The sequence below is a fragment of the Pelmatolapia mariae genome, linkage group LG3_W (genome assembly GCF_036321145.2).
Source record: "Pelmatolapia mariae isolate MD_Pm_ZW linkage group LG3_W, Pm_UMD_F_2, whole genome shotgun sequence".
NCBI classification, from domain to species: domain Eukaryota; kingdom Metazoa; phylum Chordata; class Actinopteri; order Cichliformes; family Cichlidae; genus Pelmatolapia; species Pelmatolapia mariae.
In genome coordinates this window covers 9,220,634-9,247,148 of record NC_086229.1, presented here as the reverse complement: position 1 = coordinate 9,247,148, position 26,515 = coordinate 9,220,634, and the positions used below count along the sequence as shown (strand labels likewise).

Here is a 26,515-nt window from a genome sequence, read left to right as displayed (position 1 = left end):
TTTCACATATTATAGACCAACAAGTTGTTCATAGCAGTTTAAATACGGGGAGTCACTTTTGGACCCACCAGATAAAACAGAGCCAATATTTCCTTCTTTATTTAAGTGACGTGTGTCACAGATGTGACCTAGTAAAGTGTAGCTGAACATTAGTAACGTTATTAACACTCTCAGCTCGTCCTTGTTCCACACCTGAAGATCCTCTTCTTTCATTCAGCAGCAGCTTCAGGTCTCTGATGGTCCAGGCTTGTTGTTGGGAAACAGCCCTGCTGGGATGATGGTGTCCTCACAGAAACAGTCAGTGATGCTGTTGATCTCCATCACAGAGCACGTCCCAGTCTGCAGTCTCAGTCCTGCAGGGCCTCGCTGGCTTCCTGACTCCACCCAGTCAACAACAGGAAGTGTTTGATAAGATAAGATAAGATAACCTTTATTAGTCCCACACGTGGGAAATTTGTTTTGTCACAGCAGGAAGTGGACAGTGCAAAAGTTATGAAGGACAATTAGAATAAAATAAAATAAGAATAAATACAGTACACAACTGTACAGAATAGAATAAAAATAGAATACCATATACAGTAGAATAAAATAGAATAAAATATACAATAGGATAAAAATAGAATACAAATGTTATATACAACAGAGTGAAAAATACTAGATTGCTAGAACTAGAACTAGGTTGCTAGAAAGATTATTGCACATTTGTGTTATTGCACATTTGTGGATGTGTGTGATTGATCAGTTAAAGTCTTTGTTGTGGAGTCTGACAGCAGTGGGGAGGAAAGACCTGCGAAATCTCTCCGTCCCACACCGTGGGTGCCGCAGTCTCCCACTGAAGGAGCTGCTCAGTGCTGTCACAGTCTCATGCATGGGGTGGGAGATGTTGTCCAACAGGGATGACAGCTTAGCCACCATTCTCCTGTCACTCACCACCTCCACTGGGTCCAGAGGGCGTCCTAGAACAGAGCTGGCCCTTCGGATCAGCCTGTTCAGTCTCTTCCTGTCCCCAGCAGAGATGCTGCCTCCCCAGCAGACCACACCATAAAAGATGGCTGAGGCCACCACAGAGTCATAGAAGGTCTTCAGGAGTGGGCCCTCCACTCCAAACGACCTGAGTCTCTGCAGCAGGTACAGCCTGCTCTACCTTTTCCTGTAGAGGGCGTCTGAGTTATGAGTACAGTCCAGTTTGCTGTTCAGATGAACACCAAGGTACCTGTAGCTGTCCACAGCCTCAATGTCCATACCTTGGATGTTCAGTGGTTGCAGTGGAGGATGTTTGTGCCTGCGGAAGTCTACCACCAGCTCCTTGGTTTTACTGGCATTGATCTGGAGGTAGTTCAGCTGGCACCAGTCCACAAAGTCCTGAGTCAGTCCTCTGTACTCCTTGTCGTCCCCATCAGTGATGAGGCCGACTATTGCAGAGTCATCAGAGAACTTCTGCAGGATGCACTGGGTGGAGTTGTGGGAGAAGTCTGCAGTGTAGATGGTGAAGAGGAACGGAGCCAGAACCGTTCCCTGTGGGGCCCCCGTACTGCAGACGACCCTGTCCGACACACAGCCCTGAGTCCTCACATACTGTGGTCGGTCGGTGAGGTAGTCCAAAATCCAGGTAGTGAGGTGATGGTCCACTCCAGAGTTCTCCAGCTTGTCCTTCAGAACCGAGGGAAGAATAGTGTTGAAGGCACTGGAGAAATCAAAGAACATGATTCTCACAGTGCTCCCAGCGGTCTCCAGGTGAGCGAGGGAACGGTGCACGAGGTGAATGACGGCATCATCCGCTCCAATGCCAGGCTGGTAGGCAAACTGAAGTGGGTCCAGTGATGAGCTCACAAGGCGCCGAAGCTGAGCCAGGACCAACCGCTCCAGGGTCTTCATCAGGTGGGATGTCAGAGCCACCGGCCTGTAGCTGTTGAGGTCCTTGGGGCGTGAAGTCTTTGGCACTGGTACAACACAGGATGTTTTCCAGAGCTGTAGGACTCTTCCCAGCCTCAGGCTCAGGTTGAAGAGGTGCTCCATCACACCACACAGTTGGTCCGCGCAGGACCTGACGACCCTCAAGCTGATGCCATCTGGGCCCGCTGCCTTCTTGGCTTTAATCCTCCTCAGTTCCCTCCTAACCTGGGTGGTTGAGAGAGACAGGCTGGAGCCTTGTGTTGGTTGTGTATTGGATGCTGTTGTTGGTGGTGGGGAGGAGTGAGCAGGGTGAATAGAGGAGGTGTGAAGTGTCTGAGGTGTCAGAGGTGGAACAGCAGCAGTGGGGGAGGGTGAGTCTGCAGCCGATGTTGGAGACTGCCTCATGGCTGAATCAAATCTGTTGAAGAAATGATTCAGTTCATTTGCCCACCTCACATCCCTCCCAGGCAGAGAGTTTTGATGTTTGTGGCCTGAGATGGTTCTGAGGACTCTCCAGACTTCACCAACGTTGTTTTGCTGAAGCTGGTTCTCCATCTTCTGCCTGTAGCTGTCCTTCCCATTCCTTATCAGTCCCCTCAGCTCTCTCTGCACCCTTTTCAACTCCTCTTTGTCTTTGGATTTGAAGGCCCTCCTCTTCTGCTTGAGGACAGCTTTAATTTCTGGGGTAATCCAAGGTTTGTTGTTGGAGAAACACCGTACAGTCCTGGTAGGTACGGTGTTATCCACACAGAAATTAATATAGTCCGTAATGCATGTAGTAAGGCTGTCGATGTCCTCTCCGTGGTCGTCACAGATCACCTCCCACACAGTCGACTCAAAAGAATCCTTAAGAGCCTCCTCGCTCTCCTCCGACCATCTCTGCACTGTGCGGGTGGCTGGTGGCTCCCTGCTGACAGAGGATTTCTTTAAATCACCCTGCCGTTCTTCAGCTGAGACGTCTGAGTCAGAAAACACACAAACACTGCAGAAGTTTTTCACTCGCGAGGGGCAGTCATGGAACGCACGAACTGCGCCCCACGACTGTCTGCGACCTTTATTTATACAAGATTGTCTGTATTGTGTGTGTGTGTGTGTGTGTGTGTGTGTGTGTTGTACATAGATAACATCACTCCTGTAGCGGGACTTTCCCTTTTCTACATCTGTATGTTCTCGTAAAAGAGCAGAACAACAGGATGCGGTTAGTATCTGCAGGAGTTCAGCACACAAGTTACTAGGCAAAAGGTCATGTAGAAATATGCTTAATAACAAATAATAAAAGGATACATTTCATGCAGCTGATCACATATATACAATATTCTCTTAACATTCCGTCCTGTTTATCAGAGAAATGAAATGTACAATTTATCAGTGAGTAACTACTTGTTTTTCACATTTTCAGTTACTACATCATAAGTTACACTTCATCTTCATGATCTTCATTGATTTCAGTACATCTGCATATGCTGTGAATGATAAACTTATCATCTGTGACATTACAGCTTTTAAACAAGGAATAACTCAAATAAATGAAAAATAATAAAAATGAAAAAAAAACTCAGCATTAATGCTCGGCATGTGTGAGTATATGTAACAGTCTTTCTCTGTGGTTCTGTATCAGGCACTTTACATCCAAGAATGGACGTCATTTTGTGTCATGTCCATTAGGTGTAAGTTATCATACGTCCATCTTCTCTTTCTGCCTCGTGGCTCGGCTGCTGTTGGCATCAGCTGGGATCCTGTAAGGGTGAGCTTTTATAGTCAAGGTAAACAGGAGGGCTCCCCTTCACACCTACACCTGGCTGCCTAAAGTTGATCGGATAGAGATTGGAGTGCGTGCTTACCCTACGGGGGCCCAAGAACGCACTTACCACTCTCACCCCCGAAACAACCAAGCGTAGGCGCTTCCTCCTTGGTGTCGGGACTTCCCGGGACCTCAACCTTTTTGCAATGGCTCTGATGTATCCAGGAGGGTCTCTCTGCAATTTTACAGGCTGTGGGTGTTGTCAATAACACTTGGTGTGGACCCTCCCATCGGGGCATACTCCAATTTTTCCTCTGGAGCACCCGTAATAGGATCCAATCGCCTGGTTTCAACCTGCAAGAGACTGGAGAAGATTCATACGGCAGTTTACTGTTCAAAACAATATCCTTATTTTCTAGTAATTTTGCCATCCATTCTGCCAGAGTTGTTTCTCTGACAGATTTGTCTAAAGGTTCACTTGTCACCGGTAGCGGAAAAGGTCTCCCATGAACAACCTCAAATGGTGTCAGTTTTTGAGAGCCTTGTGTTAATCTCATCCACATCTTTACTAGGCCTATGCATTCAGGCCATGGTCTTCCTGTTTCTGCCATGCATTTTCTGAGTCTCTGTTTTATTGTGCCGTTAGTTCTCTCTACTAACCCTGCACTTTTTGGATGATAAGCACAATGGTTTTTTATGCTGAATCCTAGTGCTTCAGAGACTTTACTAATCACATCATTGACAAAATGTGTTCCATTATCTGATCTTATCAGAGCAGGAATTCCATAGGTGGGAATAAAATGATTGCATAGACATTTTGCAACTGAGATTGCATCTGCTTTCTTCACTGGATAAATCTCTGGCCATTTTGAGAATACGTCTATAATCACTAGAGCGTATTTTGAGCCTTGACTTTCACTTAATTCAATAAAATCCATGTGAATGGTATGAAATGGATAAGGTGGTGTGGGAAAATGTCCTCTTTTTGTCCTCAAATTGCCTTGTGAATTGTGTTTCTGACAGATCATGCATGTCCTCACAAATTCCTTTGCTGAAGTTTCAAAATTCAGAGTATAGAAATGTGTGTTTAGGACTTGGACCATTCCCCCCGTCGAAACATGTGTCACCCCATGTGTCACCAATGCTGCTGTTCTGTGTAGGGACTTTGGGAGTATTGGTTTACCTTCACAAGTCATCAAATCATTTTCCAGTTGAGCTCCACACTTTAACCATTTCTTTTGTTCTGTAGTTGGTGCGGCTTTTTGTTCATCTCTAAGTACATCAAGTGGTATTTGCATAGAGGATGCAGACATTAACGTGTCTACAGTTTGTTGTGCAGCTAACTTTGCTGCTTGATCTGCAAAGTTATTGCCTTGAGTTATTTCTGATGTATCTTTCTGATGTGCAGCACATTTGCATAATGCTAACTGTTTTGGCAATGTTATCACTTCCAACAGTGCTTTCAGAAGATTTCCATGTTTCACTGGGTTACCAGTAGATGTAATCATTCCTCTGTTCTGCCAGATTTTTGCAAAATGGTGCACTGCTGAGAAAACATACTGGCTGTCAGTGTGGATATTTATGTCTTGGCCTGCGTGCAATTCACATGCACGTATCACTGCTGTTAGTTCTGCACTCTGTGCAGAGTGTGAGGATGTTAGCGGTTTCGCTTCTACGACTCTATCTGCTGTAGTTACTGCGTAACCTACACAGTTTCGTCCTAGGCTATTTTTAGACGCTGAGCCGTCTACAAAAACGTTAGTAAAACCAGCTTGTGGCGTGCTGTAAATGTCAGCTCGTGGCTTTGTCTCCTCATCTAATTTTGTCATACAGCAGTGTGGATAACCTTCGTCGGGTGAGGCCAAAAGTGTGCCAGGGTTCAATTGACCACACTTCTCGATGCTGATATGTGATTGTGACAACAAGATTCCAACATACGACAGTTGTCTTGCATGAGTGAGGTAGGACAAATTGGCTTGGAGTAGTATTGAAGTCACTGCATGGGGTACTTTGATAATCAAAGTATGCCCTAAAACAATGTCAGCCGACTTTTTTACTGCTTCTGCTGCAGCTGCACAGGCTTGCACACACGTAGGCAGGCCTGAAGCAACAGAGTCCAATTTACAGGAGTAAAATGCAAGCGGACGTTGTTTTTCTCCAAATGCCTGTGTTAGCACGGCTTTCATGTAACCGGCACCTCCATCTACATGTAAGTAGAAAGGCTTATCATAGTCAGGCAAAGCCAAAACTATATTTGTCTGTAATGCCAGTTTCAAGTTACTGAATGCTTCTGTTGTCAGGGGATACTGTGGTCTAACTGGTCTGTACGTAGTGGTTGTTTTTACCACAACAGGGTCAGCACCTTTGATTAGTCCAACATCAGTTGGACCTGTTGACCACAGCTTTTCAGGCAACTGCTTTAATTCTGGGAAGAGCTCTAGTGAAAGTGAGTGTCATTCATTCTTGGTGTCAGACATGTGAGTATCTGCACAGTCAGATAGATGAGTTGCTGGCTGTGTCGTAAGCACCCACCCTAATGTGTACCTCATACATCCTGTTCTACGGCCCTGAAGCCACCCTTCATGTGTTTCTTCAGTTTTTTCATATCTGTCTCTTTCAACTTGAGTCAGGACGTGACCTAACTCCCTCCATTCCGTGGTTTCATTCCGTGCTACAGACACATGTGGTTTTGGCATTCTATTCACTTCCTGTACTCTTCCTGTCTGTATCACTGAGCACACAGCATTGCCACTTTTAGTTACATAGAGGTGCTGCAATGTAAGCTTCTGTGGGCCTAATCTGTGAATTTGTGTGTCATATGAAGGATCTGGGCCTGGGCTTTGTTTAAATCTTAGAGTATTGTGATACTCATCAAAAGCAAGTGGTCGGGAGTCTGGTGGCAAATACTTTTCAGCCAATCTCTGTAGAGGCTCTAATGGTGGAAGGTCTAGAGTCCAATAGTAGTGGGGCACTCCTTCTCCCTCACTGCTATAATTAATCTGTCCCTCCTCCTCTGCCTCTTCATAGTTTAACATCAATTCTGCGTGCATGCCTTGTGCTCCTGGCACTACGGCAATTTTTAGTTTCCCCATGCTGTCCCTCCCTAGGAGGTTGACTGGACAGGATGGATCGTATATACATTGGTTTTTACAGCTCCTGCCACTTTCTTTGTGCACTAGCAGTAGGCCTTCTGTTAGAGATTTTACACTAGTGTGACCTGATGCAGACTTAACTGTCAGGGAGTCTTTTGAAAATTTTAGGTTTTTAGGTTTCTGATTTAGCACGGTTTTGCATGCACCTGTGTCACATAACATAGTCATGGGTTGGCCATTTACATGAATTTTAAGTATAGGTTTGTCTTCTAACAGTGTGACTAGTTCATACACATTAAACACTTCTGTGTCATCCTGTTTTTCCTCATTTCCTTTTTCTCTGTCTAGTCAATCTTCATTTCTACCTTCTCTGTCTTTTGCTGATCTACATTTTCTAGCAATGTGTCCTTCCTTTCCACACTGCCAACAGGTGTTGTCTCTTTCCCTGTCGAAACGTTCTGATCGGTTATTTCCTCTGCCTCTATAACCTCCTCTGCCCCTTCCTCTGTTTCCTCTCGTACGTCCTTGCATCTGTCTTCCTGAAAATGCAATAAATCCTGTCTCTGGATCTACTGTGAAAGTGCCTACATTCTCATTTTTCTTTTTAATAACACGGACAGCATGCTCTGCATATTGCAGTGCGTCGGGCAGTGATCCTGTGTTCATAGTCACCCAGTGTTTTTCTACATGTGATTTCACTGGTGCTAGGAGGCCATTTAAAAAGGCATTCTTAAGTTGTTGTTGATATGGGGTCTCTGGACCCTCCTCATAATTTAATCCTGAATGTTGTCTAAAAACTGGACGCAGGCGGTCCAGAAAATCAGAAGCTGTTTCAGCTTCTTTTTGTTTCACCTCTCCTATTTTTCCATAGTCAGCCCTTGGGGCCAACTGTACTCTAATTCTCTCATATAAATTTGTTAGGGCATTGATTAGGTCGGTGCTTCCTGGTGCGTATGCTACACCCCCGGCGTTTGAGCCGGTAAAATCTCCTCTAACTGTTCCTATCTTTAAACCTAATAAATCTTGCACGACTTGAAGCATTTCATGACCGTTTAAATACCATTGCCTTCTGATCAGTTCTACAGCGTCCCTCCATGGTATAAAACCTTCATTCAGTGGAGGAACATCTTTCAGGACATTTTGTCTGTCTTTTTGTGACCACGGACGAAAAATATGTATGTTTGGGCGGTCATCTTGCTCTTCTTGTCCTTCTGGCCCTATTATTAGGCCAAATCTGGGATTAGCTACTGCTACCATTGGATAGATACCAGTGGCTGGTGGGTCGACTGTGTCCCCCCAGAGGTCGGTCCCAGTGGGATCACGACCTATCTCTTCTTGTGGACTATTTTTGAGTGAGAGTTTGTTTAGCATTGTCTGTGCTTTTACATAAGGATGATGATGTGTGTGTGACCTAGTTCTGCCTGATATGGGTGAGTGTACAGTGAGTGGTGCTGCAGCTGTGGCTGCAGAAGTGGGTGACGCTGCAGCTGTGGCTGCAGCAGTGGGTGGTGGTGGTGCATATGGTGGTGGATTAATACTCATATTGCGAGCACCGCACGGTGTCTCGTCTTCTGGTTTTATTAAACTCGCGGTTAAGTTCTCTTTTTCTGACTTCTTATCTTTTTTCTCTTGTTTTTTCTTTTTATTCTCCTCTCGCCTAGCTGCTTCTTCTTTCCAGGCCTGGAAATATTGTGATTCTTGTGAGCGTTTTCCTTTCTTTTTTAAGTTTTTTGTTTCTGCTATTTCTTTCAAAAGAGCTTCTTTCAGCTGTATTAGTGCTGAGGGGCTGCATTTCCCTTCCCAAGTGGGAGATTTTGTTTTTTTAGGATTTCTCCATCTACAAGCACTGATTTGTCCGGCGCCCGGACATTTCTTTTCTAACCACTGCTCGTCAGCAGTGAGTTTTGTGGGCTGATTCCCCATTGTTACAACACAAGTGCAGAGCTTTCTCTGGTATGAGACTCAGAAGTGGTTGCTGACACGCCCTTCTACTCCGGGACTACTTCCACGGAGCGGTGTCAGTTTTACGGGACAAAACCCAACCTACTTCTTCGTCACCAGTACTTCAGCGTCTTACAGTAAATAAAACAACAATAACAACTGGAGGCAACTCAGCAGCGTATTGTGCTGTAAAATTAGTTTACCTCCAAAACACATACACAAAACACATATACATACACACAGATAGACATTTGCGCGCTAATTTGTCACGAAGTAATTCCGGCTACTTCTGAAACCAGTCTAAATATAATTTATTACGAGGTAATTCCGGCTACCTCTAAAACCAGCCTAAATTTAGTTCCTTCCGGCGAACTCAACCTATTTCACGTGTTTTTCCGAAGTAATTCCGGCTACTTCTAACCTATTTTACGCGTATCCCGAAGTAATTCCGGCTACTTCCAACCTTTGCGCATTTCCTGAAGTAATTCCGGCTACTTCTAACCTATTTTGCGCATTCTTCTAAACCCTTCCGGCGGTTTAAAACCAAAACGTGTTTTCTCACCCTCAGTCGTCTTTTGCTGGTTGTTCAGGTCATCTGGCTGGACCCCAACATCGTGGACCAGGCCCGGCCTGGATACGAATTTACGCCCAGGGCTTTCACCTCTACCTAGAGAGGGCTGTCGACAGACTTCGGTTCTGGCTTTCCCACGACGTCAGGATGCAGCAATCAGACCTTATTGGAGTCACAGAAACGTGTCTGGTGTTTCCATCTCTAGGCTCGAAGGACCAATTTAAATGACAGAGGATTTCTTTAAATCACCCTGCCGTTCTTCAGCTGAGACGTCTGAGTCAGAAAACACACAAACACTGCAGAAGTTTTTCACTCGCGAGGGGCAGTCATGGAACGCACGAACTGCGCCCCACGACTGTCTGCGACCTTTATTTATACAAGATTGTCTGTATTGTGTGTGTGTGTGTGTGTGTGTGTGTGTGTGTTGTACATAGATAACATCACTCCTGTAGCGGGACTTTCCCTTTTCTACATCTGTATGTTCTCGTAAAAGAGCAGAACAACAGGATGCGGTTAGTATCTGCAGGAGTTCAGCACACAAGTTACTAGGCAAAAGGTCATGTAGAAATATGCTTAATAACAAATAATAAAAGGATACATTTCATGCAGCTGATCACATATATACAATATTCTCTTAACACCTGCGCACTAAGGGCTCATACACAGGGACAAGGTGCACCAGGTTGTGATCAGATCTGCCCAGGGGAGGGAGAGGTGATGAACTGTATGCCTCTTCAGCATTGGCATACAGTAAGACCAGTGTTTTATTGTCTCTGGTTGGGCAGGTCACATACTGGGTGAATGTGGGCAGTGTGGAGTCCAGTGAGGCATGATTAAAGTCCCCTGATATTATGAGGAGGGCTCTCGGAGATTGTGTTTGCAGTCTGCTGACCACTGAGTGGAGAGTGTCACAGGCAGGAACAAAGTGAGGCTGTGGTCAAACAGGAGTTTTTATCTCCTGGCTCTGACTCTCACTGCGGCCCCGCTGCTGTGTCAACATGTGTTTGTGCTAAACAATGATGGAAAGTGTTATAAATGACTTGTTGGCCTCTGATCTGTCACAAACAGCTGAAACGTGTCTCTCATGAGTCACATGAAGGTTTCTGACAGAAAGGACAAAAAGTAGCTGCAGTCAGTTTGTGTCATTTTTATATTTATTCATCTGGGAGAAAAATCTGAGGGACATTAAAATGTGTTTTTCAACAGAGACAAGAACATAAATATAACGTCACAGCTAAATGAACATATTTCAAGTAAACAGCTGGACTGATCAGGTCCAAACACAGAGTGATCAACAAACAGCTGTCATATCTTTATATTAGGGGTGCAACGATACTCGTATCGATATTGAACCGTTCGATACAGTGCTTTCGGTTCGGTAGGCATGTGTATCGAACAATACAAAATTTTTAATTTATTTTATCAACTTTTCTTCTGACGATGCTGTGGATCTGTGTTCGACTTATCCGCCTAGGCTGCACTGTCGAGCGCAGATCCACTGAGCGCAGCGCAAGCTAGCAAGACAGAAGCTTAGCTCATTGCAACATGGCAAATTGAACCTCCCCCACCCTCATTCAGATCTGGCCTTTGGAACTATTTTGGTCTTCATGTGAAGTATGACCCTGAAGGTAAGCGCGTCATGGACAAAAGTAAAACAGTATGTCGGATGTGCCAGCAATGCTCAATTACATGGGTGGGAACTACTGCGTTAGCGCAGTTAGCTTGTTAACCTGTTGACCCCGTCCAGCCCCACGCACTGGGCGATCCGCGGTAGCTCGTTAACGGAGATTTGCCGTGTTGTGGCGTTAATGTCATTTCAGATTAAAGCTGACAGCACTAGTGGGAACACAATGAATATGACTGCACATTTACTCCGACATCATCCTAGTGCAAAGACAAGTGGAAGCAGACAAAAACAACAAGCACGCATGCTACAAACTTTACCCGAGTCATTTAGACAGCTGTTAGCACATGATTCTCCTTATGGGGACCTGATATGTTTAATATGCTGCTGAGAGTATACCCCAGAAGAAGAGTATAGTATAGCTTTTATTTTGGAAAGAGCCATTTCTCTGTAATAAACTCTCTTTTCCAAAGATGAGGGATTTTTCCATGAGATATTTATTTTTTTATTACTTTGTCGTTTCAGCAACATTAAATTTAAAAACTGTACTTTTGAGTTAAAATATATATTTATAATTTTAATAAATGACAAATTAAAAAAGCATGAACATTTTTTTGTATCGAAAAAATATCGAACCGTGACACCAAAGTATCGAACCGAACCGAACCGTGAATTTTGTGTATCGTTGCACCCCTACTTTATATATAAGCTCTTTATAAATCCTGTTCACTGCAGTCTGTTTCCTAATAATGTCAAACTGTTAGAAACACAGAAACATGGTCTTTGTTCACATAAACCTGTCTGGGATCCTTTGTTGTTCTTTTGATGCAGAGTTACATTATAAATATAAAGAGTTATTTCAGAGTCTCATCAGTTTTCCTGCATGTCTTTATTGAACACATCAGCAGGGCTGAAGCTCTCATGTTAAACACACACTGATCTATGGACACGTTCATGTGTTTCTAACAGAACCAGGCTGTTATCAGCTGAACTAACATGATGTCACACACACTGAATGTAACAGTGACACCATCACACAATCAGCTGTGATTGTTTCACTGTCATCAAACTAGTCAACAGGAAGTAGAATCAATAGAAACCAATCATTTACTGACAGCATGTCTGATGGAAATAAGTGCAGATTATGTATGAAGTATAACTGCACACAGTAACTGTGTTACAATAAGGACTTAACAGCGCCCTCTGCTGGAGTGTTTCAGTACTGCGTTAACTAGAATACACCACCTCCTCCTCCTCCTCACACCACCTGCTACAGCTCGACTCTTCTATGACTACAGTCATCCACAGCACTGATGTGAGGTCACATGGTTCATATGTAAGGAGCACAGAGACGTGCTAGCAGCTGACCTCAGGTCAGTTTAATGACTGTGAGCAGCAGCTGTGTTATTGTCACTGTGACAGGGAGACACTCTCAGACACAGCACTCATGTCAGCTTGTTCTCATGCAGGAGGATCAGGAGCTCCATGTTTGTCTTCATGTTTGAATCATGATGTGTTTGTGCCATCAGAGTCTGTCATGAGTACTCAGGGTTTCACAGCAGCTCTTCTGGATGCTGACGAGGACTCCAACCTCATGTTTCACCTCTCTGAGCTTCTGATGTCTGTGAACACTCGTGTTTCTTCTCTGGGCTCATCTGGACAAAAACACCTTTCTGTGTTTGGCTCCAGCCTCATTGTGACTGACAGGAAGTGTGTTATCCATGAGCTTCTTTGTTTCCTGCTGTGTTTCCTGTCTGTGGACAAACACGAGTGTTTCAGCTGAGGACTTGGTTCCTTCCACCTGTCCATACAGGACATCACGCTGTCTTTTCTCTTTAAATGCAGCTGCAGGTCCTTCCACGTGCTGTATTTGTGCAGTTTGTAGTGTGTCCTGGGAAACGTAGCACACATGGTGTTCTTCTGCTGTTTCCTCCTTTCACTGAGTGTGAAACACTGACGCTGTGCTGTTGTTCACAGAGCTGATTCTAGCTGCAGCTGGACTCTGTCATCTAACTGAATGTGTTGGTGCTGATCACGGGGCTCTGAGGGGGGAGCAGCAGGAGGACTCTGGATGCTGACGTCAGTGTATCTGTGGAAGCTCACACAGCGTGTCTCTGTCATTCAATATTGTGCTATATATTGTATCTATGCAAAGATGAACAGACTGTGTGTTCACTGGTCTCTGTGCTGCTGACTGCTTTGCTGCAGCTCTGATGTCATCATCACTCCCTCCTCCACCCTCAGCAGTCCCAGCATGCTGCTGTGGTGCACCCCACCCTCACTCTACACCTGAGCCATAGACCACACCCTCCACCTCAATATACACCACAGTTTTCTCTGCTATGGAAATGAGATCAGGAGGAAATCATTATTATTATTATTTAATAAATGCTCACATTAATGTGGGCTTATTTGTTTCATATTAGAAACATTAGTTGAGTGTTTTTAGTATAAAATGGTGAAAGTCCCTCTTTTTGCTCCTCCCCTCACCTGTGGATGGATGGTGCTGTTACCGTGGTGACAGCTGTGATGTGTTTCAGTCCTGCCTGGTTATCACTGCAGGAATCTTTCACATTTATTACAGGTAATAACTCTGATTTTTCTGTGTATTATGAACTAAATGTATCCTGATACACACAGAGATGGATGAGCAGAGGTCACATGATGAAAGAAAAAACATGGAGTCTTTGATTTATTTAGATATTTATTGATGAATGCAAACAAACCCTGACACTGAACCATCGTCGAGCAGAACAAACCTGATCACATGACCTGCTGACCCAAACAGTGAAAAGCTCCATGGCAACAACAACAAACAGCCTCACATATGTTAACAGAGGCTGTTAGAAGCACAGAGTCTTTACAGTCTTTCTCCTGTTTGTACACAGATCTCTGCACATCTTCATCACAGTTACTCACAGACGTGCAGAGTGTGTGGATATCAAAGCTAAGTTTCCACCATGTTTGTAGTCTGTACTGGGACTCATGGAGCATCTCTCTATGAGCACTCAGTGCTTTAAACAGTGAGTCCCAGTTTAACCAGCAGCCTTCACACCACACATCACACAGACATGGAAACTTCAAACCCTCAGACTGAAGTCACTGGCAGTCTCTGGCACCAGCGACTGCGCTAACAAACACACAGCAAACAGTGAAGGTTTGGTAGAGAAAGCTGGTTGGGTCATACCAAGTATGTGGCGAAGGAGGCGGGGTTACATTACTAGATGATGTTAAGGTTCAAAAATATAGGGAAGGAAACACAGGAGGAATGCAAGTAACCACACTGGTCCAAAAGGTAAAGACGATGATTTTTAATGAAAAGACACGCGTGGGAGATTGAGCTGACTCTGTGAGCCAAGAGCCCCACAATCTCAATCTCCAAACATCAGAATACAGTTTTTATACATCAGGGTTTAACGCCCCCTCATTGCGTCAGTACATCAGCGTCAAAACCACAAATGTTCTATTTGACAACTTAAGACACAATTAAAAGAACACTGGCTTCCATCTTCTCCCCGGTGGTTTCCCGCAAGCCCGCTCAGCTCTCGCATCGTGCACCTGCTTCTTCATCAAAACAGTCACATACACCAACATAAAACTGCAACCCTAGCAACACCTGCTTGAACCTTCACCTACAAGTGAACCTCTCTAACTAAGTGTGTGTGTGTGTGTGTGGTTACATGTGTGGTTACAATCGCACCCCATTTCACCTCTCCGACTAGCTCCTGACCTCTCCCCAGAGAGAAAGCTAGAAGCCGCTCTCGTGTATGTAATAACCGAACCGAAATCATTTATGTGTACTCTACTGAATAAATGTTTTCATCAAAAGCCTCTACTAAAAGCTTAATCAAAAAATATAAAAGTATAAAAGATAACAGCATCAAAACTGCTCCTCAGACTAGCTTTCACTCAGACTCTGGTTTCGGTTTCACTTCCTGCAAAGCATGTAACTTCAAAAACATGTAACTTCCTGTCTTATTTTGGCACAGAGTTACTCTGCGTGGGGCCTTTTCTGCATATAAATATTTAAGATTATAAATCCAACTCAGTTTAACAGTTTAAAGTGGTTATAACTGCACCTGTAATAAAAGCTGATATGATAACAATATGTTTGAACATTTGAATGCACTATCAATATTCATAATTAATGGAATAGTAATAATGATCATAAAAAATAGCAGCAGAAATAGCAGCAAAATATCCTTTTAATCTCTACATTCCCTCTCTTGTGGTGGCCCTCGAAGAGGGTCACCACACCACTTATATCATTGCTCTGACCCTCTCTAGAAATGCCAGCTCCCCCCTAAGAACCCTTCATGGATAAAGTTAGGTTCTTCCTCGGTCCCTCTCTCGTGGAAATCTTCTCCTGTAAAGGATAGAAAACACTTTCTCCCTACTACGGCTTCCCTACCTTATGTCCCTCAGTTGTTCTCTTTATTCAAACCTGGTTCAACCTAATGTTACTCAAAACATGAACCTAATTACGTATTTGGTTTTTAACTTTTATTTCTATATATTATTCAACCTTACTCATCATTTTGTAAAACTCTTAAAGCGCTGCTTGTACGTCTCTGCATAAGCTTCCTGTTGCTCCTGTGCACAAAACTGTCGCTGCTGCACGGAGCTCTCACCTAACGTCACCTTTCACAAGCAAAATCATCATAACCACTTATTCTACACCAGGATCAAAGAAAAAACAACCACTTTAATCACTCAGTGTAAGCACATTATCAATAGCTCCTAAATAAATTTCATCATAGCTAAAAGCTGAACTCTAACTGTATTTTAGAACTCACATTTCCTGTGTTATAACCTGTTCTTGGTATAACATTTTATTTCATTTTGCTGCTCTTAATGTAATGGTACATTCTAATTTATACTTTATCAGGCTTAAGCAAAAATATATAAGCTTTCTCCCCTTTTACTTCAGTTTTAAACAAAAAACTTGGTCACTTCAACAAGCATTTGTTATTCTATAACTGCATTTTATATCATAAGACTCATGTGGGGCTGCATGTGTTATCTCAATATTTTACATGTCACCATTTAGTTACCAGCGAAACTCCTATTCAATTAAATGCTAAATGCATTTGAGGCCTTTGGCCTAGAATCAATACTGTCATGTCTGTTTATGGACTCTATTGTCTGTAAGCGTGTGCAATCCTTCAATAACTCAGGTCATCCTCACAGTAGATTGGCTAATCATAACGCTAACCAAAAGTTCTTAACCCTCAAGAGACGACTTTTTGAGCCACAACTCCTTTAAAGGCACAGAATGCAATGTGTATGAAATCATTTCTAAATATATAATCTTCAATGCTATTCATTTGGGTCAGTGACACTTTTAACATCTTCATAAAAAGCTCTCCTCCACCCTAGAAATAAATCTATTTAATATCTGTTTCTAAAGCCTACATTATAACAGCTTATTCTAAAAATCAAAAAGAAACCAAACATTTTCTACTCCTAAAATCTTCACTATTTTCCCCAAAGCATATCCTTTATTCCCACAGTTTCCCTTTAATGTTTGGTGTACAACTTCTTATCAACACCAGCAATTTATCTTCTAAACCGAATTCAGTTCATTTTAATCCTTTCTTTAAAAATAACAATCTCTGCCTCAGCGCTGCCATATCTAAGTTATCAAAAAGCCCCACTAAAATCATCCTAAACCCATTTCAAATTAAACAAATTAAACCTTAAATCCCTCTCTTTGACACATCTCATGTGGCAAAAAACTCAAAATGCTTCACAAAAAATGACAAAAAGGTTAGTCATATCATTTCTCAGAACAGCTCAGCAATCCTCCTCTCTGCTCCGGCCCTGTAAACCTGTATTTAAGGAACAAAATCAATTCAATCATCATGTCACATCTCCTCGAACTCCTTGCTCCATCAAACTCTGGATCCTTGGAAATTCCTGGAAACAAAACCTGTACTCTACATTTCCTAACCAACTCTCCCCCTTTATGATTCAATCTGTTATAACAAAAATAAACTTAAAACAAAACAGTTGTCAATCATGTGTTACTTCAGTTAATGGTAACTTGAGTTACATCAAAAAATGTTTCCCTCTTAGCATTTAGCATTTTATAATGTACTAACATAATCTAACCCCAGTCAGTAAAACAGAAATTTTCGCAAAGCAACTCAAAAATCAGCATCCCCAGAATTAAGTCTTCCACTTCTCCTGTTTGTCAACATTTTATTTATTTCCCCCCTTGGTCCAATCACTCGCATTCACTCACACGCATTCACACGAGATATTTGCTGATACTACAGCCATCTGCACACGTCATCAGATGCTCCACATCAGCAAAATGAGCTCAATCACTTGTTTTATTTCGTTTTCCTTTTCAGGAACATAGTCCTATAGGCTTTTGACAGGATTGAATCGCTACAATCCTTTTGGACAGAGACTCACAACCAATCAGGTCCCCACAAGGAGCCTTCTCCTCAGCCAATTATAATCCGGAGAAGCCCACCTTATATTTTGTTCTCCCGAAAATTTCGTCAGCGCTGTTAGTTCACTCTCTTCCAGGCCTGCTTCAAAACAAAAATGAGAAAAAGATCTGGTTGTTAGCTCATCAAAACACAAAACAAAATCACCTGACAGGTTTTTTCTTTTTTTTTTTTAAAGTGCACTGTTACAAAAATAATTGCCCCCCTTAGACATGTCCATGTTTATTAAAACTCCCTCTATTAAAATAAGAAAACAACCCAAACCTAACTGACAAAATCAGCCCATCACTACAACAACAACCTCAAAAATCTTAAACACAGAAAAGTTTTGCCACCAAAGTCCGGACACTCCCAGATCAACTGATATAATTCACCTCATTGCACCGAAAGTCTTGTTAAAACCACACCATTTGCACATAATAATGGTCCCCTTAAAGCACTTTAACATACCTAGGTTCAGCACAAAATATAAACACATTACAACAACGTATCATCACTAAATTATAAATTTTCTGTCCAAATCTGCACCTCTGAGCAAGTCTACTTCTTCTCCTTTAAGGCCTCAATCACACACACACACCGGAAGCTCCTCTGTCACCACTCACTCGAGCTCTCGAACTAATCTGCATACTAAGTCATATCACAACAAGTTAACTTGACAAGAGAAATGCATGTTTAAACCTTCTCACATTAATCAATTATTTTCATTTTCTTTCTATAATAATCACTTGTTTTGATCACTCAGTGCAAGAGCACTCCTAAGTCACTCTTTTAAACTACTTTAATCACTTTTATTTTATTTTTTCCATAGCTCACTCCCTTGTCATATAACTTCTTTGAGTCAACTTCAAGCTTTAAGTCTATTTCATTAAACATTCACACCATTCTATCACTCATACAATTAGCAAGTTGATTTAATTACATGTGTTTGTGTTCTTAGCCAGATTTGATCAATGTCTATGCATCAATCTTCATGAGCTTGTCTCTGTCTTCTTAAGGTTAACGCATTTTCTGTTTGTATGTATGGTTTTGCATATGTTGCCTTGCAGTATTTCAGACTCCTTCACAATTCTCCAGTTAAACAGTCAGTTTTTTTTTTTTTTTAATTCCCTTGAATTACTAACCCAAACTTTTCGATTTCCCACCTTAGATAACAGCCCTCCTGGTCTTCAGCCAGCAGTTAGGGCTTGCTTTCAGGTTCCTGGACACATCATGGTGTGAACAATTCAACCAGAAACTTGCCTTAACATATCCATTGATGTTAACCTATAATTTCTTCCGACTGCTGATTCTGGAGAATTGGTCCAGGTCTGCTTTGCTCCTAAAAATAACAAACTGAGACATTTTCATTATTATCTCGGGTGCCTAAACGACCCATTTCTCTCTCTCTCTGGTCAGAAATACCAATTATGTCATGTATGTAAGCATGTTCTTCCTTGCGTTATGAGGTCATGTAAATGCAGTGTAAGCTGTTTTCTTCGTTCCATGCCTTCATGGTGTTCTTCATTGCATTTTTATGTATTCATGTTAAGGTACACTAAGTGTAAGCTGTTTCTTCATTGCATCTTATATTAGAATTTATGCATCTTTTCTCTGAGTTCTGGATTCAAACTATCTCACTTCTGCTTCTTTCCAAAATTAATTTCACATGTAACAATTTGTGCATGTGTGTTTTCTAATCATTACTATAGTTGTGAGTTACTTTCTTTCATTATTTTTACCTTTTGTATTGTTTACCTCTTTGTTGTAATGTGGTGGACATCCCTAAACCATCATGAGTTCAGGCTTCAATTTCAATCCAATTATCTCCTCTATTCTCGCAGTCCAACTCGTCCCGGCTTCACCTGACACTGGTCCTTTCTTCACAGTGTCCTGTGTGGCCTTCAAAGCTCCAGCAAACACAGTCTGTTTCTTCTCTGTTTTGATGTTTCAGTATTCTTCTTTTACGTTAAGTTTCAGTCTGGCAAAATATCGCATTCAGTGCCTTCAACTCAGTGCCCCCCAGTCATGTGACACTGTTCTTAACCAGCCTCCAGTTTCCCCGTGCATGTTTTATCACGGGGTTTCCTTCATTCTGCTTCTGGAGTCGTCAGTCAGTCTTATTTTCATTTACTCTGTTGTCCTTCTCCATTCATCTTTTCAGTCTTCTCTTTCAAGATTACTCCAAGCATGGCAAATATGAAACTCAGTGTCCAGTGCTTTTCCACAGTTCTTTATCCCACTGTTCAACTGCCCAGCCGGTTATTCACAGTACATGTCGTCATCAGGTGGTTTTCTTACATGCTGCTGCTTGGGTCGTCAATCTTCGTCAGTGTTAATGATTCGATTCCACTGGCTTTTGCCTCCTGTTGAGTCTTCAAGTCGGTCTTCATCATGAAATTAACTGGCCTTTGAGCTTCTTCTCAGGGTCAAGGACAAAGTGACAGGTGAAGCCATCAACTTTTTTAGCCAAAAACTGGCTTGTTTTCCCAATTGTGTCAATCTACGCTTTTTCCGCTGTACTCAGGGTTCCAGGTTGAGAGAAGTCCACCTGTATTAACACACTAAAGCATACAATTAATATCCTTTTCACTTCCTCTTTTTTTTTTTAAAGCCTCCATTTGCTTCATATACCTAGAGTTTTAACTCTTACGTCTCTCTGTGTTCTTTCTTTACACACTCAGTTCCTTTTATGGGCATGCATTTCCTGTCACAGACACACACACACGGTTTCCTGTCACCGACACGCCACAGGCACACATTTCCTGTTTCTGCAGACTCTGTCTTTCTTTGTATTTATAGTCTAAAAACCCTCTTTAATTCTACTAACTCTTGATCTAGAAACAATACACCTTTATTTCACTCACACTTTTAAATATTCTAACCTCTTTCAGACCTCATGAATCGTCTCACACACACTGCCTTTTCTCTCAAACTTCCACTTTTCACTCACTCTACTATCATCCTTCGTAGTGTTATTATTACCTATTTATTATTTGGCACAAATCACGCAGAGTTACTCAAATCAAATACTGACAACATTCACACGGTTAAAATCACACAAATTATGCTTTCCTACGAGTATTTTAGACATGCCTTCCATAATCAGAAAGAGCAAGTCAAAGAAAAAACTGAAATCTCTAATCTTTCTCACAGCTGCTCACACCACACACATAACTGAAAACTAAAACACACCAGCATTTATTACTCAAGACAGGTGACTACTGAAAGATATACATAAGTCTTAGGTACTGTACAATGCAATCAATCCATTTCAAAACTCAGTCAATTACCCTACATCCACAGTAATGACTCCAAACTGTATTTACACAACTCTAGTGAACCAAACAAGCATCTCTGTCACAGGCATTTAGCACTATTTGCCAACAATAGTTATAAAGCTCAATAACTCTAAACCGAAAGCAACCATCTCCATGCACGTCACCGCTCCTCATTTACATTCTCACACACACACCGTCTAAAAATAGAAGTCAGCAGCCAGTGCACTGTTGACTCAGAGACTCCTTCACACAAAGATTTCTTAAATCTTATTTTATATTACACAGACGTCTTTTAATTACAACTGCACAGATTTTAGGCCTTTTAAAACACCTACTGAATTTCGACAACTTTAATAATAACCGCCCAGCGGAAAACTCCCTGAGTTTTTTGCGACCAATTTACCGTTTATCGGTCCCGGACCGCGGCCTCATCTCTAGTGCCCCGACACAATTTAAAAGCGTCAACCAACTCAACCCCTGCCGAAAAGCCCTATTTTGGCCTTCCTCAGCCAAGGCTTTCCCGAAGTTTCAAGTCTTAAAGTTACACGCCCGAAACCCGGTTTCTACTGCCCAAAAAAGCGCAATATACTGTCCTGGACAGTAAAAAGTGACCCGGTCACTTAGCTTATTCTGGGATGCCCCAATTCCCACAGGTTGCCAAACTGACTATCCCTCATCGAGGACAACGGCGCGCGTCCGAACCGTTGGCAAGCGTTACCTCTGAGCAATGCGCTTCCTAGGACTATCCCATAGTCCCGTCCTAAGATAATTTAATTAATTTGAAAACACCACCTAAAATCACACAAGCAATTCTATTGATGTCCAAGCCCGGCTTTATATTCAATTGAGACTTAAGTGTCACAAACTCTCATCAATTACCTATAACTCTAAATTCACTCTGCAGTCCAACTGCTTTAAATACACTTATTCTCTTTACTCTTTACTTATTTTCTCTTATTCTCTTTACCCAGTACTATCATTTTCAGCGTTTCATTATCATTACTTCAATTTCAGATTTTCACCAAAATCAAAACAGACATTTGCCAGTAATTTCAGTGAGCAGACTTTCAATTTACACAGCCCAATTTGGCACACTTTGGTTCATAAGATCAACAGGTGGTGCCTACCTTTTGATGTATGCCGGCCTGTCACCCACTGTCACCACTGACCGCTGTCTGAGCGCCTGACACCTCGGACCCTTCTCCGTCCTGTCTCACTTCCCCCCTCGGACGAGCCCCCAAAATGTTATGGTTCAAAAATATAGGGAAGGAAACACAGGAGGAATGCAAGTAACCACACTGGTCCAAAAGGTAAAGACGATGATTTTTAATGAAAAGACACGCGTGGGAGATTGAGCTGACTCTGTAAGCAAAGAGCCCCACAATCTCAATCTCCAAACATCAGAATACAGTTTTTATACATCAGGGTTTAACGCCCCCTCATTGCGTCAGTACATCAGCGTCAAAACCACAAATGTTCTATTTGACAACTTAAGACACAATTAAAAGAACACTGGCTTCCATCTTCTCCCCGGTGGTTTCCCGCAAGCCCGCTCAGCTCTCGCATCGTGCACCTGCTTCTTCATCAAAACAGTCACATACACCAACATAAAACTGCAACCCTAGCAACACCTGCTTGAACCTTCACCTACAAGTGAACCTCTCTAACTAAGTGTGTGTGTGTGTGTGTGGTTACATGTGTGGTTACAATCGCACCCCATTTCACCTCTCCGACTAGCTCCTGACCTCTCCCCAGAGAGAAAGCTAGAAGCCGCTCTCGTGTATGTAATAACCGAACCGAAATCATTTATGTGTACTCTACTGAATAAATGTTTTCATCAAAAGCCTCTACTAAAAGCTTAATCAAAAAATATAAAAGTATAAAAGATAACAGCATCAAAACTGCTCCTCAGACTAGCTTTCACTCAGACTCTGGTTTCGGTTTCACTTCCTGCAAAGCATGTAACTTCAAAAACATGTAACTTCCTGTCTTATTTTGGCACAGAGTTACTCTGCGTGGGGCCTTTTCTGCATATAAACATAAACATTTAAGATTATAAATCCAACTCAGTTTAACAGTTTAAAGTGGTTATAACTGCACCTGTAATAAAAGCTGATATGATAACAATATGTTTGAACATTTGAATGCACTATCAATATTCATAATTAATGGAATAGTAATAATGATCATAAAAAATAGCAGCAGAAATAGCAGCAAAATATCCTTTTAATCTCTACAATGATTAAACATGAAACTATTTTGCTGGCAATAATTGAAACGATTAAAGAAAATCAACAAGCTATTTATGCAACATGATTCATAATTTTATAAACTGGAATGATGGAATTATGTTGGCTGGATCTGATTATTGGGGGGTCATGACCCCGTAACCCCCCTGGAAATTACGCGCCTGGTCCTGAGGTCAAATCCACCATCTTTGTTTCAGTGCTTCATGTTCTCCCGTGTTTGTGTGCGTCCTCTCCGGTACTCCGGCTTCCTCCCACAGTCCAAACACATGCAGTTAGTGGGGTCAGGTTAACTGTGAGTGGTTGTGTGTCTCTGTGTTATTCCACCTTAATCAATGACTTCCTGTTAGCATTAAGTGCTTCTGTAGGACTGATGTCATTTTCATGGTTGGATCATTTAAATGAAGCTGGACTCAGATGCAGTAAATAAGTTGATTGATCATTAATGAATAAAGCTGGTCAAATCCATCACGTGGACACATGTGATTGTGTAGTATTGATCCAATGCTGGTATTAGTACTGGATCAATAACACTGGATGGATGCGTTCAGCATGGAGCCCTGAGCTGTGTTACAGACAAACATGAAACTGACAGGTCTGTGTCATTCACAGTCTGTAACACTTCTAAACAACAGAGGCTGACCCAAGTGCCTCAGAGCCAGGCACGCTCACATCACAGCTCTCTAAAGAAGTTTCAAAATAAGAGCTGAAAGCTGTGTTTGCTTGTGTTAGCTTATTATTGTGGAGACTAACATTCAGTGATCATGTGTTCAGACTCATAATGATTATTCTCATAAATCCTGATCTTTGTATTTACTGTGTGTTGGATCAATAACTGAGATTCATCGTATCACACAGCTGTGCTGCTGCTGCTGCTGGTGATGTCAGCACATCTGGAACAATACGAGGTATCTGCTACCAGACTGAGCAGGACGTGAGACCTGTGGACTGTTTAAAGCTGTCCCTCCACAGGTCACTCAGACCTGATCCACACCTCAGTGAGATTCTCTGACTTCCTCAGTAGAGACAGAAACCATTCAGATCTGGGACGATCAGCTGACTGATGATGTCACACAGACTGTGTTTTTCAGGAACAGTGATTCTGATGTGAGCCTGCTAGCTGACAGCAGACCTGATGAAAGCACATGTTCACATCTGTGAGGACAGACTGGACTCTTTGACTGCACCTTGGTTCTCCTCAGAGGTCTGTACAGGAGCATGTCCACCCCCACTGAAGATCTCAGTCACTGTGAAACATAGAAAGCTGCTTGTGTGGCCTCTGCCTCACATGTAGATGCAGCTACAGGTTTCTCTGTCAGTCAGACTGAAACAGTGTCCTGATGCTGCATCATTCAGCTCTGTGCCCCAGTCAGCATCACTGTGTCTACCAGTGTCAGTGTTTCTTTTCCTGTAACACTCAGCACAGGCTCAGCTGGTATCCAGTGTTGGACTTTCAGCTGCTGTCATAGATCCTCTAACATAGATCAGCTCTGCTACATGTTGTTAGATCAGTGCAGCTGCCTGTCATGTCCTGATGTTTCTCTGGGTCAGCAGCTTCTCCATCAGAGGTTCACATGGAGCTGATCCAGTATCTCCAGTAACTGTGTTCTGTGCCTCACTGGTTCATCCTTCTGTCTGTGTGACGTCAGTCAGATGTTAAACTCTGTAATCTTCACTGTGTCACAGAGTTCAGTGAGTCCCGTTATTCACAGTATCAATCAGATCATCAGAGATGATCAGCAATCAGTGGTGCCAACAGCACCTCCTGTGGTGAGAGGATGCAATAATGCAATGTAGCATTTTTACACTGAACACTTCCAGTCATGGAAACTGTCTGTTGGATCTGTGTGACGTTGCTTTCTTGTGTTGCTTTCTTGGTTAGAGTTCCTCACAAATGTGCAGATGATTCTTCTAATGAGGCGTCGACCATGTTTTCAGTTCTTTGGAAGAAAACTTCGCCCTTTGCCATCCTTACTTTTCTTTGACTTCTTCAAATGCAGCTGAACTCCAGCTGGTATTTTATTGGACTCTGCAGCTGTTTCTGGTCATCAGTTCATTCCTGCAAACCTCTGAACCTGAACAACAATGATGCTGCATTGCTGGCTGATCCCAAAAGGTTGATTCTGTTCATCTGGACGTTTTCACGTTTGCTCACTGATCAGGTGACTTCTTCAGTCTCAGCTGACTGCAGCTTTACAACCTTACAAACAGCACATTTGCACAATGACTGGAACCAGCAGCACCTGATATATATGATACTAATATAATACATATACATATATAATCCATACTAATGATGAAGGAACTGAGCTCACAGTGTTCATTCAGTGAACTACTCAGTTTATTTTGGCCTCAGAAATGCTCACTCTGTTTGTACATCACTGTCAGCAATAGACTCATTCTGCTGTGTGGACAGGAACACATGTGACATCACTTCCTGTTTGTGACTGAAGAGGAAGAAGTTTACAAGGAATCATTTAGAAGAGTTTCAAACATCAACTGATTGAATCCATGAATCTGAAAACGTGTTTGTGAGTGAAAGAGACAGACATGTACAGACTGAACTATCTGTTCAACAGTCAGAGTGTTTCTCTAACAGGAGACACTCTTTACACTCAGCACAGGGACACTGAGGAACCAGGACCGACCATAAACCCAGGATAAAGAGTTTGAGTGAATGTGGTGTTGAAGGTGTGGAGGTGGATCAGAGTGTCAGAGGAGACTCTGTAGAAGGACAGAGTGCCAGCAGGACAGTCCACATACACTGCTGCTCTGTTAGAGACAGAGGAGGAGGAGGAGGATGTTTGTCTCTTATTGTGCCTGACAGAATAACCAAGACCATCATAGCACTCCAGACTCCAGGACTGATCATTGTATCCAAACACACAGTCATAACTGCCTCCTTTTCTTCTGATTCTTCTGTAACTCACTGATATATAAAGGTCTCCTCTCCACTCGACCTCCCAGTAACAGCGACCAGTCAGACCATTTCTACACAGCAGCTGAGGATAAAAACCATCAAATCTGTCTGTATGATCAGGATATGACTGAACCTCCCTCACACGTGTCACCTTCCTGTTGTTGTCAGACAGTTGGAGGTTTGTGTTCACTGTGTTTGTGTCGATTGTGAGTTGACAGGAATCTGATGGAGAGAACAAACACAATCCAGCTGCAGTTATTGATCCATCATCTGTTCATTGATTGACACTTTGATGATGACTCCTGACATGATGAAGATGGTTGAATGTGTGCTGCTTTGTTTTCATGAATCCCATTAAAAACACACTTACACTTCCTCAGACCAGGTCTCAACCATCGGACTCCAGCAGGCTCCACCCTGAAAGGAGGAGGGGTCAGAGCAGTCAGCATGCACACATGGACATTACATGGCTCTCACACACACACTGTTACACACTGAGGATGGCTCAAAGCTCGGCTCCACTGTTTTATTCAAAGAAATCTACATTTATTTATCAGCACATTTAAAAACAGGTTGAGCCAAAGTGCTGCACAGAGTAGAGATAAAATAGGAAACATACACAGTAATTATTATAAAAGACGTCTTGATGCATTCTCAATTATCCAGGAAAATAAATCTCCAAAGGTTGAATCTGTTCATCTGGACGTAGCGTTTTGTGGGAGAAACGTTTCGTCACTCATACAAGTGACTTCTTCAGTCTCAGCTG

General features: G+C 42.5%; 2 protein-coding genes across 2 annotated transcripts in view; one reads left to right on the top strand and one right to left on the bottom strand.

Annotated features, from left to right (window-relative positions):
• Window positions 1–9,338, top strand: part of LOC135932473 (protein asteroid homolog 1-like) — a 31,282-nt gene extending 21,944 nt beyond the window's left edge. Inside the window, exon 7 of the mRNA XM_065469957.1 lies at window positions 9,258–9,338. Coding sequence (XP_065326029.1) covers window positions 9,258–9,338 — 81 coding nt within the window. The remainder of the gene's footprint in view (window positions 1–9,257) is intronic.
• Window positions 1–26,515, bottom strand: part of LOC134620409 (NACHT, LRR and PYD domains-containing protein 12-like) — a 365,684-nt gene that overhangs the window by 269,944 nt on the left and 69,225 nt on the right. The gene's annotated exons all lie outside the window — the stretch shown is intronic.